Source organism: Rhinolophus sinicus, linkage group LG15, assembly GCF_036562045.2.
Source record: "Rhinolophus sinicus isolate RSC01 linkage group LG15, ASM3656204v1, whole genome shotgun sequence".
Classification (NCBI taxonomy): domain Eukaryota; kingdom Metazoa; phylum Chordata; class Mammalia; order Chiroptera; family Rhinolophidae; genus Rhinolophus; species Rhinolophus sinicus.
This window is the reverse complement of record NC_133764.1, coordinates 43,588,112-43,608,841: the sequence shown is the minus strand read 5'-3', so window position 1 is coordinate 43,608,841 and position 20,730 is coordinate 43,588,112. Positions and strand designations below refer to the sequence as shown.

At 56.8% G+C, this 20,730-nt stretch overlaps 1 protein-coding gene across 2 annotated transcripts; it reads left to right on the top strand.

The window, feature by feature from the left end:
* Positions 1-1,688: 1,688 nt before the first annotated feature.
* XYLT2 (xylosyltransferase 2) lies at positions 1,689-15,417 on the top strand. 2 transcript variants are annotated; one of them, XM_074320282.1, is made up of 11 exons: positions 1,689-1,907; positions 8,167-8,659; positions 8,936-9,111; positions 9,386-9,588; positions 10,019-10,099; positions 10,273-10,507; positions 10,593-10,769; positions 11,024-11,283; positions 11,566-11,761; positions 12,417-12,750; positions 14,251-15,417. In XM_074320282.1, the coding sequence occupies exons 1-11, from the start codon at positions 1,773-1,775 to the stop codon at positions 14,571-14,573; spliced, it is 2,613 nt and encodes an 870-aa protein (XP_074176383.1). In that variant the 5' UTR covers positions 1,689-1,772; the 3' UTR covers positions 14,574-15,417. The 2 variants fall into 2 exon arrangements, with proteins under 2 accessions (XP_074176383.1, XP_019586498.1); XM_019730939.2 differs by having other exon boundaries at positions 1,690-1,907; positions 10,291-10,507.
* Positions 15,418-20,730: the final 5,313 nt, after the last annotated feature.

The following is a 20,730-nucleotide window of genomic DNA, read 5'->3' as shown; positions in this document are numbered from 1 at the left end:
AATGAGCACAGAAGATCGATATTTAATTAACATATCAATTGCTGGCATGTCAACTGATGTTTTCCAAAATCCTTGAAGCTAGGTTCTCTTAAGTAGCCAAACTGTCGTCTGAAACATTGTTTACAATCCTCCCATTTAACAAAAACTGAAGAATGGAATGATTACAAATACCAAAGGGGCAGGAGACATTAAAGGAGGTTTTATTTAAGTGCCATCAAATAACTGGATCTCCTGTACTCATCACAGTTTAGGATTCCTTCTCCTGTCAACTTCCAAGCCCCTTTATCATTGCTTTCAAACCTTTTTTTAAAAAAACCATTCTCCCAACCCCCACCCCGACCTCTCTGTAGTGGTTCTTAAAGTCTTCATTTTAAATCTTCAATCTTGGTGTTGCTTTTTATTACTTCCTTCTCACGCAGCTTGGATTCCCCTGGCTGTCTGTGCACCTTGCTTTTGGTGGGCACTGCTTTCCTTCTTCTCCTCCTGCCTCTCTCCATGCACCTGCCAGGTTCAGGGGAGGGCTGCAGGTGTTCAGATCTTGTCTATGCTGAATTTGAACATGACTCTCAAAAATTGTTGGGGTCAGCAGATTACACAGGAAGTTGGACTTCACCTGCTCTTTCTTTCAGAACATTTATTGAGCATTGCTGGGTGCCCAATGCCAGTCTAAGGATTCAACAGTGAATAAGGCATGATCCTGGGGAAATCACGAGATACGCGATCAGTGCTCTACTGAACACTGGGGAAGCACTTAAGGAGAATGCCATTAGTAGGGAAGGCAGGGGGATGGGGGTTGGAGGGCATGGGGGAGTGGATGGGTAGGGGTGGGAACACCTGCTAGGACTTGGCAAAGGGAATAGCATATGCAAAGGTTGAGTGGTTCTCCAAGTGTGGTCCTAGAAAAGCAACATCAACAATACCTTGATGAGCCCTGGAGATACAAATTGTTCCCCAATAAATCTTTAAATATATATATATATACCTGGGTACTTGCTGAAAATTCTAATTCTCAGGCCCCACTCCCAACCTACCAAAGCAAAAACTCTGGGGGTGGAACCCAGCAATGTTTTATAAAGTCATCCAGGTGATTCTGACGCATCCTAGAATTTGATAACCACTGCTCTAATAGGGACCTGAGAGGATCGTTACATGACAGGAACTAGGAGAAAGGAAATGAGGCTTTGTGAGGACCTCTGCGGCCAGTCAAGAGAGTTAGACTTTGCCCCATGGGTGTTGTCTCCAGAGTCGCCACAAAAGCAGGGGCTGTGGCACTTATACAGTCTCTCCCAAATCGGCGTTTCTGGGAGCTCTGGCATTCTCTGTGCACCCTTGGGGCCGAGGGCTTATCCGCGAGGGGCTGAGTTCCTCCCCCTACCCCAAACACCAGGCGGTGGGCAGGAGAGAGGTCAGGCCGCAGACCTCACCGCACAGTGGAGCCATGGGTTTGCCGTCCAGGAGGAGGTGAGCACACGCAGAAGCTCGGGTACCGGCCGAGACAGGATAGGCGCTGCACCGAACGGTCTGGGCACTGGAGGCCGACGCCTCGCCCCACGCCCACCGCCTCCCCGCGGGAGGCTCAGAGGACCTAGGCCCCGCCCCTTGGCCTGCGGGGCGCGGCGATTCAGGCCGATAGGCCCCGCCCCGGCCCCGCCCCCGGCCCCGCGCGCGCCCGGCCCGCCTCCCGTAGGGGGAGCCGACTCGGCCCGCGCCCCTGCGCGCGCCCGCGGCCGGGTTGCAGGGCTGGGCGCGCGCCCCGCGTCCAGGGCAGGAAGATGGTGGCGAGCGCGCGGGTGCAGAAGCTGGTGCGGCGCTACAAACTGGCGATCGCCACAGCGCTGGCCATCCTGCTGCTGCAGGGCCTGGTAGTGTGGAGCTTCAGCGGCCTGGAGGAGGAAGAGCCGGGCGAGGTGCTCTGACGGCTGGGCGAGCAGGCGGGCAGGCCGGTCACGGGGGCGCGCGGGGTCCTGGCGGGGCTGCGGGCGGCCCAAGCTGGGGAAGTGGGGCGTGGGCCGCGTGCTTTCGGGGCGCGCGGGCAGCCTCTTGGAGCTGGGCGTCCGACCCCTGGCGCCCCTTCTTCCCAGACGAGTGTCGGGGACTGCGCGCGGGTCGGTGCGTGACCCGGAGGCCCGGGCCGCGGGCAGGCAGGGGACCGGAGCAGCAGAAGCTGCTCTTGGTGGGGTGGTCTCGGGCTCGGGGAGCAATGAAGGTCAGGCGCGGAGAGCGGGGCCAGGAGGTGGGGCTGGGCCTGAACCTGCTTTGGGGAGGGGAGCCTCAGGCCAAACTTTCTGAAGTTGGGAGGGGGCGGGGGTGTGCGCTCTATGGGTGGAGGGACCCCGGGCGTCTGCGTCCAGCTGCTCCTGACCGGCAGCGGCCGGTGGGGAAGTGGAGCCTCGGGGTGGAACACAGTCCGCCAACTGAGGGAACAGGGAGTGACCCCGAAGGAAAAACCTGGAGTGTCCCTGAGGCGTGGCTTCCTCAGCCAAGCCACTCCAGGTGTCTGAAGACCCTGTATGGGTCTTCAAGAGGAGATGGTAAGGGGAAGTAAGCTGGTGAGTTGGCCTCAGAACATTAGGAAATTGGGGAGAGGGTTCCCCTCTGACTCTAAGGGAATGGGGACAGCAGCAGCTGGTTTAGCAGAGCCTGAGGCCCTGGAGCTGGGGCGGACCCGTCCTGCTCAGTCCCCAGGTCCCTGCCCCTGAGGGTCTTAGTCACTCTTGGCTGATCGAGGATTCAGCTGGAGGCCCAGATATGTCCTCCCCAGTGTGGTCAGGAAGGGTCCAATGGGGTCTGAGGCCATCCTGGAAAGTGGGGAAGGATAGGCCAAACCCTGGCCCTAAGCTGTGGGCCAGAGGCAGGGCTTCCCTGCACCCACCCCACCCCCTGGGTTCTGGTGCCTCTAGGGTTCTGAGTCAGATGCTTTGCTTGTCATATCCTCTCATGGCTCTCCACCTGGCAGGGTGAAGGCCAAGGGAACCCTAATGCCCACTTCCCCTTCCTGCGTCTAGGCAGCCTGGAAGGCCTGGTGTGGAGACTGGGAGAGCTGCCCTTGCCTTTTTTGGGAGAACCAAGAGGCTAGGGTGGTGAGGGGAGCTGGAACATAGTCACGTGAGACTATAACTCCTAAAGGAGCTGAGAGGGGTGTGTGTGAGAGGATGGCTCTGTGACATCTGAAGGGAGTGAGCTTGGTCTGCGTGGACCAATAAGTAGGAGGAAGAGAGTGCTTCAGGTTCAGTGTAAGAAGACTCTTTGGGCAGATGAGACAGTCTAAGATGTCATGGGCTGCCGAGGCAGTTAGGGAGTACGACCCTGGAGTATGTGAGCAGAGGCTAGTGACCTCTGGGGAGGGGCATGGCAAAACATTTGAGACTTCTGAGAAACAAATGGCCCTAGACTGTGTATGGGCAGAGAGATTGTCCAGGCTTCAAGGTCCCTGCCCACAGCCCGGCATGGAGACCTGGGGCAGTAGAGTGGTTGGAATCCCATCTTCCCATTTCCTCCTAACAGAAGCTGATAGGGGAATCCCTGGACTGGAATGGAAAATAATCCCTGATGACCTAAAGATTGTGTGATCCAAGCAGCCATCAGTGCTTAGACCACCTCAGCAGCCACCTCACCAGACCTCAGGGTTGCTAGGCAGCAAACAGTGCTTAGGAAGGTGGGCGCTGAAGTTGGACCGCCCCACTTCACCTTCATGTCCTATTCCGGCACTGCTCCTAAGTAGCAGTGTGACCACTGGCAAATCACCTGACCACTTTCTGTGTCCTCTTCCGTATCCCCCCTCATGGCGGGGACAATAATAGCACCTCTCTTGTTGGGTGATTGTAAAGATTAAACGAAAATGATGACCGGGAAGTATTTGCAGGAACTCCTGGCACATGCTAAGCCGTCAGTAAATAACTCGTATTATCGTCTCAGCACTACACATTGGGAATAGAGATTCATTCATTCAGTCAAACAAATATTTATTAAGTCCTACTTGGTACCAGGCACCGTGCTAATACTGGGGATACAGAAGGAAATAAAATAGGGTCTCAACCCTCACAGGCAGACAGTCTGCAGGGAGAGACAGCGTAAAGGAAACTCAGTAGAGTTACAAGGGGTCTGGTTTAGGTCAGGTGGTCGGTGAAGGCTTCTGCAGGAAGTAGTGTGTGAGCTGAAGGAGCCAGCCCGCCTGGGGAAGAGGTGGGCAGAATTTCGGCAGAAGGCCCTGAGGAGAATGGGCTCAGCTGGATTCCTTTGAGAAACGGAACAGAGGGTGTTGTGTGTTCCCTGGAAAAAGGTTCATGAGTTAGCCCAAGGCACATCCTAGATCCACAGTGAGGGGCGAGGGTTTTATTCTAAGTGCAGTGGGAGATTACCTAAGGGGGTTATGTAGTGATGGGACCAGAGATACATCTAAGAGGCACTCCACCCATCTGTGGAGGGGCTGGAGTGGAGACCAGGGACGATTATTAACAGCCCCAGAGCCACTCTATCATTTTCAAAGCTTTCACAAACACCGTCTCACCGTTTACTTTAAAGGCAGTCTGAGAAGTCCGGAGGAGGTGGGGTGTGGTGCTGTGTTCTGTCTCCTCGGCTCAGAGGGCTCCTCGGAGTTGCTGCAGGGCCAGAAGTGACATAGGCCTTCAAAGGCCTCCTCAGTGGGGAGGAGGGGACCTTGGAGGCCAGAACACATCCAGACCAGAGGTCAGAGGGCCAGTCCTCACCCTCCGTAATCAGAGGGGATTCTGACCTCAGGGACTACTGAGGGCAGCTCCTCCAGGGGCACGAACATGGGGCTCTGCTTTGCCCATATGAACATACCTGGGAGGGGGCAGGGCTGAGGGCTGGCTGCCCACCAAGGACCCTCCCCCATCACCCATTCCTCACTGCTGCCTCCTGGTTCCCCAGCCTCCTCTGGGATTGTCCTTCTCAGGGTCAGCCAGCTCCCTGCTGCAGTGCAGGGCACCAATAGGCCCGTCTCCTCCCACATCCTGTCCCCCACCGCAGCCAGCCTGGCCCTGTGCCCCGGACCCTGCCCTCCTGACCAGCTTCCTGACTCACTTATACTGGCTTCCACCTGAAAGCCCACAGCTCCTCTGCCATCTCTCCCCACCGAAGCTTGGGAATGTCTTTCTCTGCTGGCTGTGTGGCCAGATCAGACATCACCAGTGGAGCGACATTCACCTTTCCTGGGAGCTGCCCAGTCCAGAGTGCCCTCTCCAACATGGGCACAGAATGGAGTCTGCTGCCTCCTCCCCACCCTGCCCTCCCTATTGCAGGTGTCTCTTCTCAAATGGGGATAGACACACCCAGCTTCCTTGGATGTCTCTCAAGAGATCAGAGGGGTGGCTGGGTGCCAGGCACAGAGGGCATGGGTGCTAGGGTGGAGGGGTGGGGCTATAGCCCTACGGTGGCTGACAGCCTGATGTGAGGTACCTGCCGCGTTCTGATGGGAGAGAAAGTGAAGGAAGTTCCTAGGGAGGTGAGGGACAGAGAAAACTCAACCCAACAGAGTCCAAAGTGTTTGAGGGCCCTCTCCTGATTTCACATTTGACTGGTTCCTACTCCCTTTCCAGTAATAAGAATAGGGCTGGCAGCATTTATTGAATGCTGAACCTATGCCAAGAGCTTTATATTCATTCATTCATTCATTCAACAAGTACTTATTGAATGTCTACCATTGTCAGACATTCTTCTGGGCTCTTGGAATATATCAGTGAACAAAACAACAAAAATCTGGAGCATTTGAGGTCTTGCTTCTCAGCAATTGTCTTCAGTTTTGGCTCAAATAAACTCTTATCAAAACTTAAAAAAAACAAAACAAAAAAACCCTGAAAAACCAAAAAGCCCTGTCCTCATGGAGCTTACATTCTTGTAAGGGGAGAGACACAGAATAACACAATATAAATACATTGTGGGATGAGAGAAGGCATTAAGTGCTATGGGGAAATTAAAGCAGCGGATGAGGGAGGCCTGGAGTTTTAAATGCAGTGTCACAGTGAGCCTTATTGAGAAGATGCCATCTGAGCACCGAATTGAAGGGGTCAAGAATGAGCTGTAGGGACATCTGGGGAAGAGCATTCCAGGTGCAGGGGACAGGCAGGGGTGACCGTGATGGAGGCGGTGAGAAGTCATCCAATTCTGGTTGTAGTGTGAAGGGAACTCCAACAGGATTTACTGATGATGGATTGAATGTGGGATGTGAGGGAATGAGTCAAAAGATGACTCCCCAAAGGTTTTGGTCTGAGCAACTTGAAGGATCGAGTTGCCGTTAGCTGCGATGGTGAGGACTGACGTAGGAGCAGGTTAGGGAGGAAAGCCAGGAGTTCACTTTTGGACTTGTGGGCTTGAGAGGGCGAGCAAGGGAGCTGTCAAGGGGTCAGGCAGTTAAACACTTGAAGGCTCAAGGGAGCAATCCTGGCCAGATGGAGAAACCTGCGAGTGGATGGAGTTAGAGACTGAAGCAGATCACCTGGAGAGCTAGGACACGGCAAGGCCCGGGGTAGCCTTACGAGATAAGGAAGGCTGAACCAAAAATGCTGATGAGTGGCCACAGGCAGTGGAGACCCCGGGAGGGAATCCCGGAAACTAGGTGAGGAGGGTGCTTCAAGAAGAGGCTGAGGTCCGGGCCGTCCTGCTGCTGAAAGGCCAGGCCAGAAAGAACTTGTGGCCCTTGTGGAGTGGGTTGACGAGAATGGCGAGAAAGGAACGGGAAGTGCTGACAGTGACAGCTCTTTCTACCTGCATTTCCTGGTGTGACACACTTCCCTCCTGTATTTTACAGCTGAGGGAACATGCTCAAAGAAGGCAGGTGACTGCAGGGGAGCGGCCGTGCTAGGCGTGGAGCCCTGGGGACTCCAGAGTAGTCACATAAGGGCCTGGTGCTCCTCTGTCCCTTCCACAGCTCATGCACCAGACACCAATCAGACATCCCGTGTGCCATCTACTCCAGTGGGCACTGGGCAGATAGGGCTGACGTGACAGTCTCTCCCCCAGGAGCTCAGTCTGCTAAAGGACCTTCCCACTCTGGGGCAAATGGAGTGGCTTCCCATGAGGGGACTTGAAGCTAGATCTTGAAGGTTGGATGGGATTTGGTCAGGCAGGGAAGGGGTTCAAGGGAGGAGGACAGAGAGCTGGGGAAGAGTGTGGGTGTATATGCCTTTCAAGAGGTAGAGCTGGGAGCCAGGAGTGTTGGGCTCCAAGTGTGACCTGGCCACCTAGGGAAGTGTGACCTGGCCACCTAGGGAAGGGCCAGTGTTTGACAAGAGGCAGCAGGAACCAGGACGCAGGGTATGGCAGCGGTGAAGGCCCACATTTCCCTTCGACAGAACCTGCTTCGATAAGTGGTCAGTTGCCAACCTTCAGCTGCTGGTGCCTTCAGGCTCTGCCTCGGTCTTCTAGGCCTGGCTGGGCGCTTCCCGGACAGCCCAGCCATTGCTTGTGTGGCAGTGGTACCAGGGCTCACGTCTACAGGCCATCTGTGCACTGGAGTCTCCGTTAGTTGGTTGAGGCTCTCCCCGAGTTGTACTGTATCTGAAGCTCTTCCTCCCTCCTCTCCTTGCACAGCCCTGCTTGGCAGTCTGAAAGCTGCCTGCTGACTCCTGTACCCCATCATCGACAGGTGTTACCCCAATGAAAATCTTGCACTCTGACTCTGTCTTGCTCTTGGCTCCCCAGAGCACCCACCAATATTGGGTTCTCAGGTTTCACCTCTATCCTCCCCACCAGACTTTCCCCTTCTCTCCTTTGTGGCTTCAGTGGTGCTGCCACATGGAATTGCTGTGGGTGGCAGAATGCTTTCCTTCTGTCTCTTCCCAACCAGGGTGGGGTGGGAATGCTGGATGGACACTCTTGTGTCCTCTGCAGGGTCTCCGTACCCTTTTCTTGTGACATGTGGACATTCATTTTTCACATCTGCTGAAAACAATTTGGTGCTGAGTCCAAAGCACAAAGGAGACACAGTGCCCCGCGATCTGTATAATGAATAGGGGGATGTGGGTGTGATGGTGCCATGGAGGGAGGACAGTGCTTCTCAGCCCGCTGGTCAGGGAGAACTCCCAGCAGATATACTATTTGTGCAGAGTCCTCAGGTGAACAGAACTTCCCTAGGTAAAGCGTGGCAGGGGCTCAAGAGCAGGAGGAAAGTGACTGTCCCAGTGACCTGTGTCTGCCTCTCTTTTACAGAAAGGAAGGCAGAGGAAGCCACGGCCGCTGGACCCGGGCGAGGGCTCCAAGGACACAGATAGTTCAGCTGGACGGCGGGGCAGCGCCAGCAGAAGGCATGGGCGCTGGCGGGGCCGTGCTGAGAGCCCGGGCGTGCCCGTGGCCAAGGTGGTGCGGGCAGTGACCAGCCGGCACAGAGCCAGCAGGCGGGTCCCACCCGCCCCACCCCCAGACGCCCCCGGCCGCCAGAACCTGAGTGGGGCAGCAGCCGGGGAGGCACTGGTTGGGGCGGCTGGCTTCCCCCCACATGGTGACACAGGGAGTGTGGAGGGCGCCCCCCAGCCCACGGACAATGGCTTCACCCCCAAGTGTGAGATTGTGGGCAAGGACGCGCTATCTGCACTGGCCCGGGCCAGCTCCAAGCAGTGCCAGCAGGAGATCGCCAACGTGGTATGCCTGCACCAGGCCGGGAGCCTCATGCCCAAGGCTGTGCCCAGGCACTGCCAGCTGACTGGTAAGAGACAGGCCTGGGTGGAGAGGTGGCAGTCCCAGGAGGTGACATGCAGGGATCCCACCCCTGTTTCTCAGAGGAAGAAAACTCAGAGGGGCCCACCTCCCTTGCCTCGTTGATGATAAGTGCACTAAGTGGCAGAGGCAGAGCTGGGAGCCGGAGTGTTGGGCTCCAAGTCTAGGATTCTTCCTTTGGAAGGCAGGCAGCCCCCTCTTCGCATCTGATCTTCACCCTTTGACCTGGGGAGGGACCTCCCTGATGCCCATTTTCCACTCTCAGGGAAGATGAGCCCCGGCATCCAGTGGGACGAGGTCCGGGCGCGGCAGCCCGTGGACGGCCCCCCAGTACGAATCGCCTACATGCTGGTGGTTCATGGCCGTGCCATCCGCCAGCTGAAGCGGCTCATCAAGGCTGTCTACCATGAGCGGCATTTCTTTTATATCCATGTGGACAAGGTACTGTCACCGGGAGACCAGGGGGGTCTGAGTGAGCAGAAGCCCAGAAGGCCACAGACAGGCAGGGTTTCTGACCTGCTCAGATCGCCCAGAGTTAGGGAAACAGGCCTAGAATGGGGGAGCAGCCAGCACAGGTGACATGGCCCTGCCCTGTGCTCTCTCCATTCCGTGTCACTTGTAGTTTGTCCCATGTTTGGGGTGGGGTGAGGAGGTTGTAATGCTGAGGGTCCACCTTCGGCTACTGAGTATCTCCTCCTCTGCCCCCTCCCCCCAGCGCTCCAACTACCTGCACCGGGAGGTAGTGGAGCTAGCCCGGCAGTATGACAATGTGCGGGTGACACCCTGGCGCATGGTCACCATCTGGGGCGGGGCCAGCCTGCTGAGGATGTATCTTCGGAGCATGCAGGACCTGCTGGAGGTGCCTGGCTGGGCCTGGGACTTCTTCATCAACCTCAGTGCCACCGACTACCCAACCAGGTGTGGGGTGGTGCTCCGAGCCCTCCAGATGGCAGGGGGCCCATGTAGGCACTCGGGTTTGTAGGGTCCTCATAGACTCCTTCCTCTCCCGAAGGCCTCATTCTGGGATCCACACAGCCCAGACGTGGTCCCTTGGCCCCAGCCATGTTTTAGGGGAGGAGTTGGTGAAAGATGATGTGAGGATTGAGAGTGAAGGACCCAGGGAGGAGGAGGAGCCAGAGGTGTGTATGGGGACGCTGGGTCGGACAGCAAGAGGTGGAGGAGGAGGGGCTGGTCTTCCTCAGGGGCCTCAGGTGTCCACCCCCCCAGAGCACAAACCAGGAAGCCAGGAGGCCAAAGGGTGAGGCGAAGTGTGCTAGAGGGAGTCCACTCTGGGCCAGTGACTGAGCAACCCCTCACACACGCTGCCCACACCCCATTCCCTCTCCAGGACCAATGAAGAGCTGGTGGCTTTCCTGTCCAAGAACCGGGACAAAAATTTCCTCAAGTCGCATGGCAGGGACAACTCCAGGTGAGGGGGTGGGGTCTGAGGCCCAGACCCTGGGGTCTCATCACAGCCCCTCCCACACAGGGGGCTCCAGGCCCTGGGTTATGAAGCGTCCAAACCAGTCACAGATAGAGGAGTGCTGGTTCCTATGCAGATGGGAGAGCCGGGACCCCACCCTGCATGACCCTCAGCCGTAGCTGGTCTGCTCCTCACAGGTTCATCAAGAAACAGGGCCTGGACCGGCTCTTCCATGAGTGTGACTCGCACATGTGGCGCCTCGGCGAGCGGCAGATCCCGGCAGGCATCGTGGTGGACGGCGGCTCCGACTGGTTTGTGCTGACGCGCAGCTTCGTGGAGTATGTTGTCTACACAGATGACCCGCTCGTGGCTCAGCTGCGCCAGTTCTACACCTACACGCTGCTCCCGGCCGAGGTGGGTGAGCAGGCCCTCACCGGGCCGGGCAAGGGCATGCTGGGGTGCCCATGGCTCACCCTCCACCCTGCCCTGCCCCCTGCAGTCCTTCTTCCATACGGTGCTGGAGAACAGCCCGGCCTGCGAGAGCCTCGTGGACAACAACCTTCGAGTCACCAACTGGAACCGCAAGCTGGGCTGCAAGTGCCAGTACAAGCACATCGTGGACTGGTGCGGCTGCTCCCCCAACGACTTCAAGCCGCAGGACTTCCTACGCTTGCAGGTACTTCCTCGTGACCCCCAGGCGCTGCCCCTTGCTAGGGTCTCGCCCTGGCATTTCATGAGTCAGTAAAGGATTCAGGGTGGGTCAGAGAATCTGGGGCCTTCACCTGGAGCAACCCTCAGGACTCTCGGGCTGCAGTGGCACCAAGAAAAGCCCTGGAGACTGCTCTGTGGGCAGTGCTGGGAGGGGCCTCTCCCTGCCGTGCTCTCTGGGACCTCCAGATCCCTTCATTCTCCTGCCCTCTCCCTCTCCAGCAAGTCTCCAGACCCACCTTCTTCGCCCGGAAGTTTGAGTCAACTGTGAACCAGGAGGTTCTGGAAATCCTGGACTTCCACCTTTATGGCAGCTACCCTCCTAGCACGCCAGCCCTCAAGGCCTACTGGGAGAACACCTACGACGTGGCCGATGGCCCCAGTGGGCTCAGTGATGTCATGCTCACTGCTTACACCGCCTTTGCCCGCCTCAGCCTGCGCCATGCCTCTACTGCATCTCCGCCGGCCACCCCACTCTGCAGGTGAGACCTCCTTCTGACATATTGTAGGCCCTCCAGGGTGTGGTGTTGGTGGGGGGCCATCAGAAAGAGACCGCCCCTGCCCCCAGGGAGCCCCCAGTGGGAGGCAGGGGGGAATGCAAATAAAACAGAGACAGTAAGAGCCAGGCACGTAGGTGCTGTGGGTGTGAGATTTGGGGCAAAGGAAGTACTTGGGGATGGGACTCCCCAGAGCCCCCTCCCTGGGATTCCAGCCCAAGTTGGGTGTGCTGATGGCATCTCCCTTTCTCCCTGCTGGAACCTTAGGTTTGAGCCCAGGGGCTTGCCGTCCAGCGTGCACCTGTATTTCTATGACGACCATTTCCAGGGCTACCTGGTGACGCAGGCGGTGCAGCCCTCAGCCCAGGGGCCGACAGAGATGCTTGAGATGTGGCTGATGCCCCAGGGGTCCCTGAAGCTGTTGGGGCGCAGTGACCAGGCCAGCCGGCTCCAGAGTTTGGAGGTGGGACAGGCCCTCCCCTTGCTTTCTCCTGATCCCCAGCAAGACTCAGGGTAGTGGGAAGAAAGGGTCACTAAGGGAGGGGTAAGGACTGGGTTAGGCCTTTAAGGACTGGATTCATGGGCTCTTCTTTCCCAGTGACGGCAGCCTTGGCGATGCCCCGTGTACATGCCTGCGTCACCCCCACATGCACACATGGAGGAGCACCTCTCACTTGGGGTACACACACGACATGCAGTGAGCAGGGAAGGGACTGTAGTTCCACTACAAAGCAACCCCGGCTTCTAAACTACAGGGATAGTCTAGAGGGACTTGGACATTCCATTCAGGACATAGGTTAGGATTTTGAGTTTCTCCTCAGTCTCTTTCTCAGAGGCCTTGACTTCGTTTGGGGATGGTCTCTGGGCAGGACTTTGAACCTCATCTCTGCCTTCCTGCCCCCACCACTACAGAGCAGGTCAAACGGAAGACTAGAATGACTCTCAGGGCTGGGACAAATATTAAAGAGATCCTAGTCTGAGCCCTTCATTTTGCACATGGGGAAACTGAGACCCAGAAGAAGACTGACTAGCTCAAGGTCACACAGTGAGTTGGAGGCAGCATCAGGGTAGAGAGGACTGTCCCCCAGGCTCCTGCCCAGCTACCTCCCTTCCTACAGGTTGGCACCGAGTGGGACCCCAAAGAGCGTCTTTTCCGGAACTTTGGGGGGCTGCTGGGGCCACTGGATGAGCCTGTGGCCATGCAGCGCTGGGCCCGGGGCCCCAACCTCACAGCCACCGTGGTGTGGATTGATCCCACCTATGTGGTGGCCACCTCTTATGACATCGTGGTAGACGCGGAAACTGAGGTCACGCAGTACAAGCCCCCACTGAGCCGGCCCCTGCGACCAGGGGCCTGGACTGTTCGATTGCTTCAGTTCTGGGAACCCCTGGGTGAGACCCGCTTCCTCGTGCTGCCCTTGACCTTCAACCGCAAACTACCTCTCAGGAAAGGTAAGGATCTCGTTCCCAAATGATGCCCAGAAGCCAGACAGAATGGGATTTGGCAGGCAGGTGACCCCAAGAAGCTGACCATCAGAGCTGATCCCCATCCCTAGAGTAGGAGAAGGGCAGGTTGGGAACTTGATTGTTTAACCCTTAGCGTCCCAGGGCCCCGCACTGTGGTGTGATAGAAAGGGAAGCAAGGCACACTTGGCTTTGGAACGTAGCTCTGATGCTTTCATTGGGCTTTCATCCTTGGCAAGTTACTTGACCTTCCTGAGCCTCAGTTTTATTACATGTAAAGTAGGAGTACAACTATTGGATGCCTTCTGGGTGCGTGGAACACAAATCCACTTAAACTAGCTCAGGAAGTTAGTGGAAGAATGAAAGGGCTCTGTCCCATAGAACCTAGGAAATGTCTAAGGTCTCGCTGGGAACCAGAGGTGCTTTTTCACCCTCTGGGGCCATGTTGTCCCTCATCCTGTCCTCTCTGTCAGTCTCAGGCTCTGGCTTCTCGATACATGATACATGTCCCCTCAGTGCAACAGAGACTGACGAGGGCCTCTGGGTCTCTAAGTCCCACATTCCTGGGACAGCAAATCTGATTGGCCATCCTAGTCCATTGTGTGGCTGGGTGGGCAAGGTCACATGGCCCTCCACCCACCTGGCTGAGGCCAAGGGAGCAGACTCTGAGCACAGGCGTAGGCTGCAGGGTCCCGAAAGGGGGCCTAATGTAAGTAACTAGCCCTTGGGAGACATTCAGGCCGAATATGTGGGTAAAAGAGGCTGGTATGCAGTGGGTGCTCAGTAGGTAGCTAGATGTTGCCTTTTTCTGGCCACATCCTATCACAGAGAAGGTTGGTCAGATGGGGTAACCCAGAGGAGGCTGGGGTACTGAGAGGGCTGTGGCAAATCCAGAGCAGGTAGCTGCACCCCTGCTCTCCCAGGACTCAGCCTGATGGAGGAGACGGGAAGAATGGCGGCCTGCTTTACAGCAGGCGGGTATTGGAGCAGAGCCTTGAATGAGCTGGATTTTTATAGACAGAGAAGGGTATCCTAAGCGGAGGAAACAAGTTGGCAGGTGTCTGGTGTGTGAGGTGAACAGAGGGTGGAGGGGAATAAAATGCAGAAGGCTGGGAGGAAGGCTGGGCGAAGCAAACAGGACCCCATAACTGGAGGGCTCTGGGAATCACTGGAGGTGGGCGTGGGTGACACAAACCAGACCATTGCGGGAAAGTTACCTTATTTTCTAATGTGCCTTGAACCCACTGTTTTCCTTAATCCTCAAATGGGGAATTATGGGATTAGTGTCTTGATTTTATAAAACTAATTGTTTTATAGGCAGAGAAAATTCTGTCGGTTAGCCCGAGGTCACAGGTAGGTCACTCAGAAAGATGTGACTCAGTGGTCGAGTTGGGACAGGCACTGGGGTGCCCACACCTGACTCCTAGGCTCTGGCCTTCATGGGATCAGTTGGGCAGGGTATGCTGACTGCCTGCTCTGCACCCCCAGATGATGCCAGCTGGCTGCATGCCGGGCCCCCCCACAACGAGTATATGGAACAGAGTTTCCAGGGCCTAAGCGGCATCCTGAACCTGCCTCAGCCAGAGCCTGCAGAGGAGGCCGCCAGGCTGCACGCAGAGCTCACAGGCCCTGAACTCGAGGCCTGGACAGACAGGGAACTGAGCAGCTTCTGGTCCGTGGCTGGACTGTGTGCCATGGGCTCCTCCACCTGCCCCTCCCTGGAGCTCTGCAGACTGACCAGCTGGAGCTCTCTGTTCCCCGACCCCAAATCGGAGCTGGGGCCTGTCAAAACAGACGGGCGACTCAGGTAGCAGGGCCCCAGCCAGCACCTCCGGAGGACCCGGGGAATCGCACCTTACAGACAACGGAGGGGTGTTCCCCCACCCACAGGCAAGCACCAGCGGCCGAGGCAGCACACCCGCGTCAGCCATCGAGAACCCGCAAGACGGCAGGGAAGGTGGACATAGTGTTTACTACTGCTACTGGCTCCGCTGAGGACCAGAGGGTGGCAGCAACGTGGGGAGAAGGGCTCCAGCTTCCTCACCCCGCTCTTCCAAACCTTCCCCTCTAGTTTTGTTTTCTTTTTTTTTAAAAGGAAAATGGGTGGTGGGGAGAGGAACTGGAAACAAAAGATGTGCAATAGGGCTCAGAGCAGCCCCAGGAAGTGGGCCATGGCTCCGGGGAGCAGGGCCTTGACGAGCCCATCTGCCGTTGCCCTGGAGGAGGCTGGGGCTGCCTCACTCTCTAGGGCCTCGTTCCCCAGCCTGGGCCTGTGGTGCTCATGGCTGAGTCTCTAAGTGCCATGCCAGGCTCTGAGGCCAAGAACACGTGATTTGGGGGAGCACTGTAGAGCAGGACTCTAGTGGGACAGCCTCTCCTCTTGTAGCCAGGGGACCGAAGAAGAGGGGGTGGGGCTGGCTCTAGGGCTTTCCAGCATACTCTGTCCCTTGATGGGAAAGGCAGGGCACCAGGGCCTACTGAGACCAATGCAGAGTCTCCCAGGTACCCAGAACTGCAGCAGGGGCGAGGCCTCCTGAGCAGTGTGGGAAGAAGATTCTGTCAGGGCTCTCAGAAGAACTTGGAGCAGCATTGTGCCTGAAGCTCAGTGTGAAGTCTGAAATATGCAACAGAAGAAATATATGTCTATCTCTCTAAGCTCAGCCTCTGTGTTTTTCCTCCTGGGTATTGGGAGCCATGACTGTTGGGCCTTCTCCTGAAAGTCTTGCCTAGGACTTTGGCAGCCACGAGGTGGGGGTCTCATTCCCAAGAGTGGCATCAGTTTAGAATCCATCCAAGAACCAGAAGGGATGGTAGAACGGATCTAATCCAGCTCTGTCTTTTTCTAAGGGGCAGAGAGGCCCAGAGAGGCTTAGAGACTTCTCCATTGCTACCCAGTAGGCCAGCAGGAGAACCAGCTCAGTTCTTGCAAGTCCTGACCCAGCACTTCCTCCCCTGCTGCCAGGCTAAGGCAGATGGTAGCTGCTCTGCCTTTGGAGTCCCCAGGGCCCATCCCAGAAACCCTCCTCACTGTGCTTGCCGCCCATCCCTGAGTTGTGGAGCACTCTCAAGAACGGAGGTGATCCCAGCCACAGCCTGCTGGTTACCTTTGGAGCTTGTCCCTTTAGGGGCAGGAGCAGCAGTGGCTTGGCTCCCTGGCCACTCTCTTTCCCCTCTGACTCTCCTGCCATTGTCAGCTAAGGCTCCGTGTCAGTCCTTCACACCTTACTTCACGTGGGAGTGAGGGTGAAGGGTTCTCAAACCTTAATCAGCCAGTCACGTTGGCCTGGTCAATTCAGCTTGCAGAACAAAGGGCCCAGTTCCTGTTCAGGCTGCGACATGTCAAGTTTTCCTAGTTGCCAGGAGAGGGCACCCTTGACCACCAATAACAGCATTGGGGTTTTCTGTTTAGCTGCTGAGCTGACCCTGCACGCAGCATCTCATTTAATCCTCACAACCCTTTGAGACAGACACTTCTCTTCACTCAGCACATCAGCAAACTGAAACGGTGAGCCCAGAGTCCTAGCTGTTAGGTGGTGGCAGCAGGCTTCAGAAGGAGCAGGCCTCCGCGACCCTGGCACTCCATTCTGCTCTCGTAAGGTCAGGGACCCAGGAAAGCGCTAACAAGAACTCCAAGAAAACTGGGTTCACAGGCTAAGATGACTGTTTTTTGGGGCTCCTATTTTAGTGAATGTCGGAAACTCTACTCTGGTTCTCTGGAATTTTTTTTTCATCAACGCTTAGGCAAATAAAAGAAAAATTAATAACCAGGTTCAGCACATTAGACCCAGGCAGTAAGCAGAACATTTAGACTGCTGGCTAAGCACTGACAGACCAGCCTGCAGTCTCCGTGTGGGCTGTGGCTATGCTATTGTTAGGCTAGCACAACACTTTTCAGTTTTTTTGAACTCAGGGGCACATGCACTCTGGCTCAGCCCCTACCATGCCCACCACGGCACACCAGCTCTTCCTCACTCTCGTCACCTGCTGAGAATACTTTGCATTTGCACTTTTAGCCACTGGATCCCGATCCTGACTGAGGGTTCTGAGTTCATGGGTCTCAGGTAGAAACCCAACAATGGTACGGGTTCAAAGCTGCCCCAGGCCACTTCGAATTTGCAGGCCCTCGACAACGCCAAGTCCAGCCCCACACCTACTGCTCGGGCTGCACGTCTTGGCCCCATGAGTGAGAAGCACTGCAGACCAGGGACCAGGCTCCAGGACTCCTGATGGGGTCAGAGGGCAAGCTTGGCAGGGAGGCCCTCTGCTCCTGTCCTCTTCCCTGCCCAGGTCACTGAGGCAGGTGTTGAGTGCAGCTGCTTTGCCAACTGTGTCCCCATCCTTCTTTAGGGTTAGCTCAGCCTAGAGGCTTGGGTTTTTTGAGCCTTCTTTGAAATTCTCCCCTGGCTGGGCCTCTGGGGTCAAGATCAGGATTCTGGCCAGGCTGGGCGTGGGGAGCTGGTTGGGGCAGGTTGGGGCCCCAGAGCTGCACAGTTCCTTTGGAAGGAGAGGGACAGCTAGGGCAGTAAGGCTTTTGTATTTCGTGGCCCTTCTGCCTGGTTTCCAGGGTAACCATGGACAGCTTGGTTCCATGAGAGGTGGCAGCCAAGACCAGAGGACAGCCAGTTGGCACCCAGAGCCCAATCACCTGGGCCAATGGGAAGTGGAGGGCGCAGAGTCGGGCTGGAGGGGACCTGTGACTGAGAAGGGAAGAGAACTGGGTGAGTTGGAGCTCCTCCCCGGCTGGCTGGCTGGTTCAGGAGCCAAGCCTGTTCCCACCAACCCCTTCTCCTGAAGGTTGCAGAGGGACCCTCATGGCTGCCAGGCCTGCAGAGGGGAATGCCATCTATGGGCCACCAGGTCATGGTATGCTATGGACCAGGACAAATGGGCAGAAGTCGAGAAGCTGGAGAGCTGCTCACAGATGCCCCGACTTTGAATTAAGTTGCTCCTCTGGGCCTGGGTTCCTGAGTTGGGAGGTGGCCTTGGATAGGGGGTTGGGAGTGTGGGGAAGAGAACCAGTTCTGTGACCCTGCTGGCTGTCCTCAAGGTCGCTAAAGGCCAGCCTTTCTTGGCGCCCCGGCCACTGCTGCTCCATGTGCAGAGGTCACCGTGGACAGCAGCCTCCTAGCCATAGTTGTAGTCGCTGGTGAGTAGCTACCGCTGTTCCATGTCCTGCGGTTGGGGCAGATACCCTGTCACCATAGGCCAGAAGCCCAGCCTCTTCATCCACAGGGTCACCTAGAGCCAGCCACTGGGAAGAACGCTGCGTGGTGTTGGTTTGTGCTGAGATCCCTGTTCTGTTGGCACCGGTTCTGATGGCACAGTCTAAGACAGTGGAAGAGGGGCTGGCACCAGGAGTCCAGTTCAGATTCTTGAGCTCTCCCCTGCCTCCTCAGGTCCTGTTTCTAAGGGTGTCTGCCCCTGCCACGAGGTCCTCCCCTTCCTAAGTCTGTCCCTCTGTAAACTCACTTGCACATATCACTCCTTCCCTGGGCTGAAGAGACAGGGTAAAGCTACTCTGCTCTCCGTCACAAATCTGTCACAGGGAGTGGATGCAGCAGCCAGAAAGGGAGCCGCCTGCACCTCAGTTTCCCCAGCAGGTCAAGCTGGTTCTAGACACAGCCAGGTCCTTCCTACCCAACTTCTGGGGCTGAATCCCGATCTGGGAGGTGAGATGGGCCCATGTTGGCCGGGTCCAGGCTGAAGCCCTGCCTCTGCCTCTGCCTCTGCTTCTGGCGGGGGGAGGGTAGTTTCCTCCCTGCTGCTGCTGTACCATTGTGAGTCCCAATGCTGCCAGGTCCTCTGCTCCTGCCACTTCTTCCGGAAACCCAGCCAATATGTAAGCAACCCCTTCTCTCCACACCCCCTCCCCAATGCCAACAAAAGGGCACCTGCCTTCCATTCAGGTGGAGGGGCCTTTGGAATCTCTCTGGACGGCACCCTCCAGGCCGGGCAGGACAGCAGTGTAGAAAGCCTCCTCACTGGCCACTGTTAGGCAGGCCCCAGTGCTGGGAGCTGCTGCTGAAGACAAGGGTCTTTTCCCAGCTCAGAGGAACTGGAGGCCCCCCGTCCAGCCCTCAGAGTCCTGGCTTCGGTGGGGAGGGAGGGGGCGACTCCAGTACTGTCAGTCCTCTCCCCAGGGATGGGGCACCATATGGCATCCTGGGTACAGAAAGCAAAGTAAACCTTCTGACCTGCAGCCTCCTTGGGCTCTGACCTCCCACCTCGGCACCAGACAAGGGGATGGAGTGGGGCAGGTTTTCTCGGACTCTCCCTCCACACGTCATCAGAGCTGGCTGCCAGATTGTGAGAGGATGAGCTAGTGGCCAGAAAGGAGCGGAAGCTCTTACCACTTGAGTGCATTTCAGATGCTGGGGATCTGAGCTTTGGTCCTCGGGCTCAGCGGAGAGAACTAAAGGGATGAGGAGAGGGGCATGAGGACAGAAGTTTGGGCTCTGCTCTCTTGCTGGCTGACCCTAAATCCTGAGTTTCACTTCGAGACATCCCTCACAATCCCCATGATTGCCCCCCTCTCTCCGTCAGCACCATGGGACACCCCACTGAGGTCTAGACAGTGGACAGGTGCTGAGAGTCCTGGGGGATGCAGGTGAAGGACCCTTGGGGTTGCCACCTGGGAATGGGAGACGTGTGCCAAGGGTCAGAATCCAGACCAGGGGCCTAGTGGGCAAGAGGAAGGATGGGGTGAAGAGACTTTTGGAGAGGAGGGCCATATAGCACCCCAACCTTAGGCTCCCTTTGGGGAAGAGGCTCCAGCTGGAAGCTGGAGAAGGCTATGCGGGACTGCCTGGCTCCCTTGTCTTGTCTTGGTTACAGGGCTGCCTGTGGGGCGGGGCGGGCGAGGTCTTATGTGGGGCTGCCCAGCAGGTACCAGCTGCCCCTGGAGCAACTCTCTTGCCTGCCCAGCTACCAGTGTTCAGGAATAAAAGGACGCGCAGCAGCAGCAAAAGCAGATTCACCCGCTGACTGCACAGCGCTTCAGGCTCTGGGCCTGCAGAGGTGAGTGCTCAGCTCCTCCAGCCCTGGGCGCCCTGGAGAACTTTTCTTCTTGTTAGTCTTTTCCACACAATGCCCAATTAGAGCACTGGGCCAGGACAAGGAAAAGGGCCACTGATGGAGAGCCCCAGAATTTGGCTGGAGACCCTACACTACCCTTTCGAGTACAGGGAAAGACGGCAGACCCAGCCCAGGGAGGCCTGCCCTTAGGGCGCAGGACAGGCTCCCACAAAAGGGTTTCCATGGAGCCAGCAGCTCTAGGACTCAACTTGTTCCCAGGAAGGACTGTCACTGGGGGAGAGGAGACACAGAAAGCTGCAGTCCAAAGAAAGGGCATGTGTGTATAGGTGTGTGTGTGCGTATCTAATGCCTTTGCTCTCCCACCTCTCCAGATGTCACTGAGCTATGAGGATGCCCTAAGGTCACTGCCTGCACCACCAAATCATGGCTCTGTTCGCCCACCCAGAAAGCAGCCACCTGTCCTTCCCAGGGAAACACCACGGTGTAGGAGGAAACAACCTCCTCTATCCTGTCCCTTCCCACTTCTCCAGGGGACTGGCAGGGACACTGCTGAGCCTGTGGTGATGCCCCCACAGTCTCCCCCAGCTGGGCCTTGGTACATGAGACCTCATGAGAAGGAAGCCAAAGTGAACCTCAACAAACCCAGGGTCACCTTAGCCAAGGACCTGCTGGAAGGGGGGAACGTGTGGTCCTGAGAGAACAAGGTGACAAGTTCAAGGCAGAGGACAGTCTTGGCAGGAAGCCACTGGACTCTACAGGCCCCTCTGGGGCTACAGCCAACACCACTTGCCTCCAACGGTCAGGACAATCATGAGTGCCAACTGAGACTTCTTTCCTGGCCCCTTCACCGGAAGCCAAGCCTCTAAAGGTCATGGGTCAGATGACAATGAAGGCCTGCCCCAGCCCACTCTAGACCCAGACTGAGTATTCCTG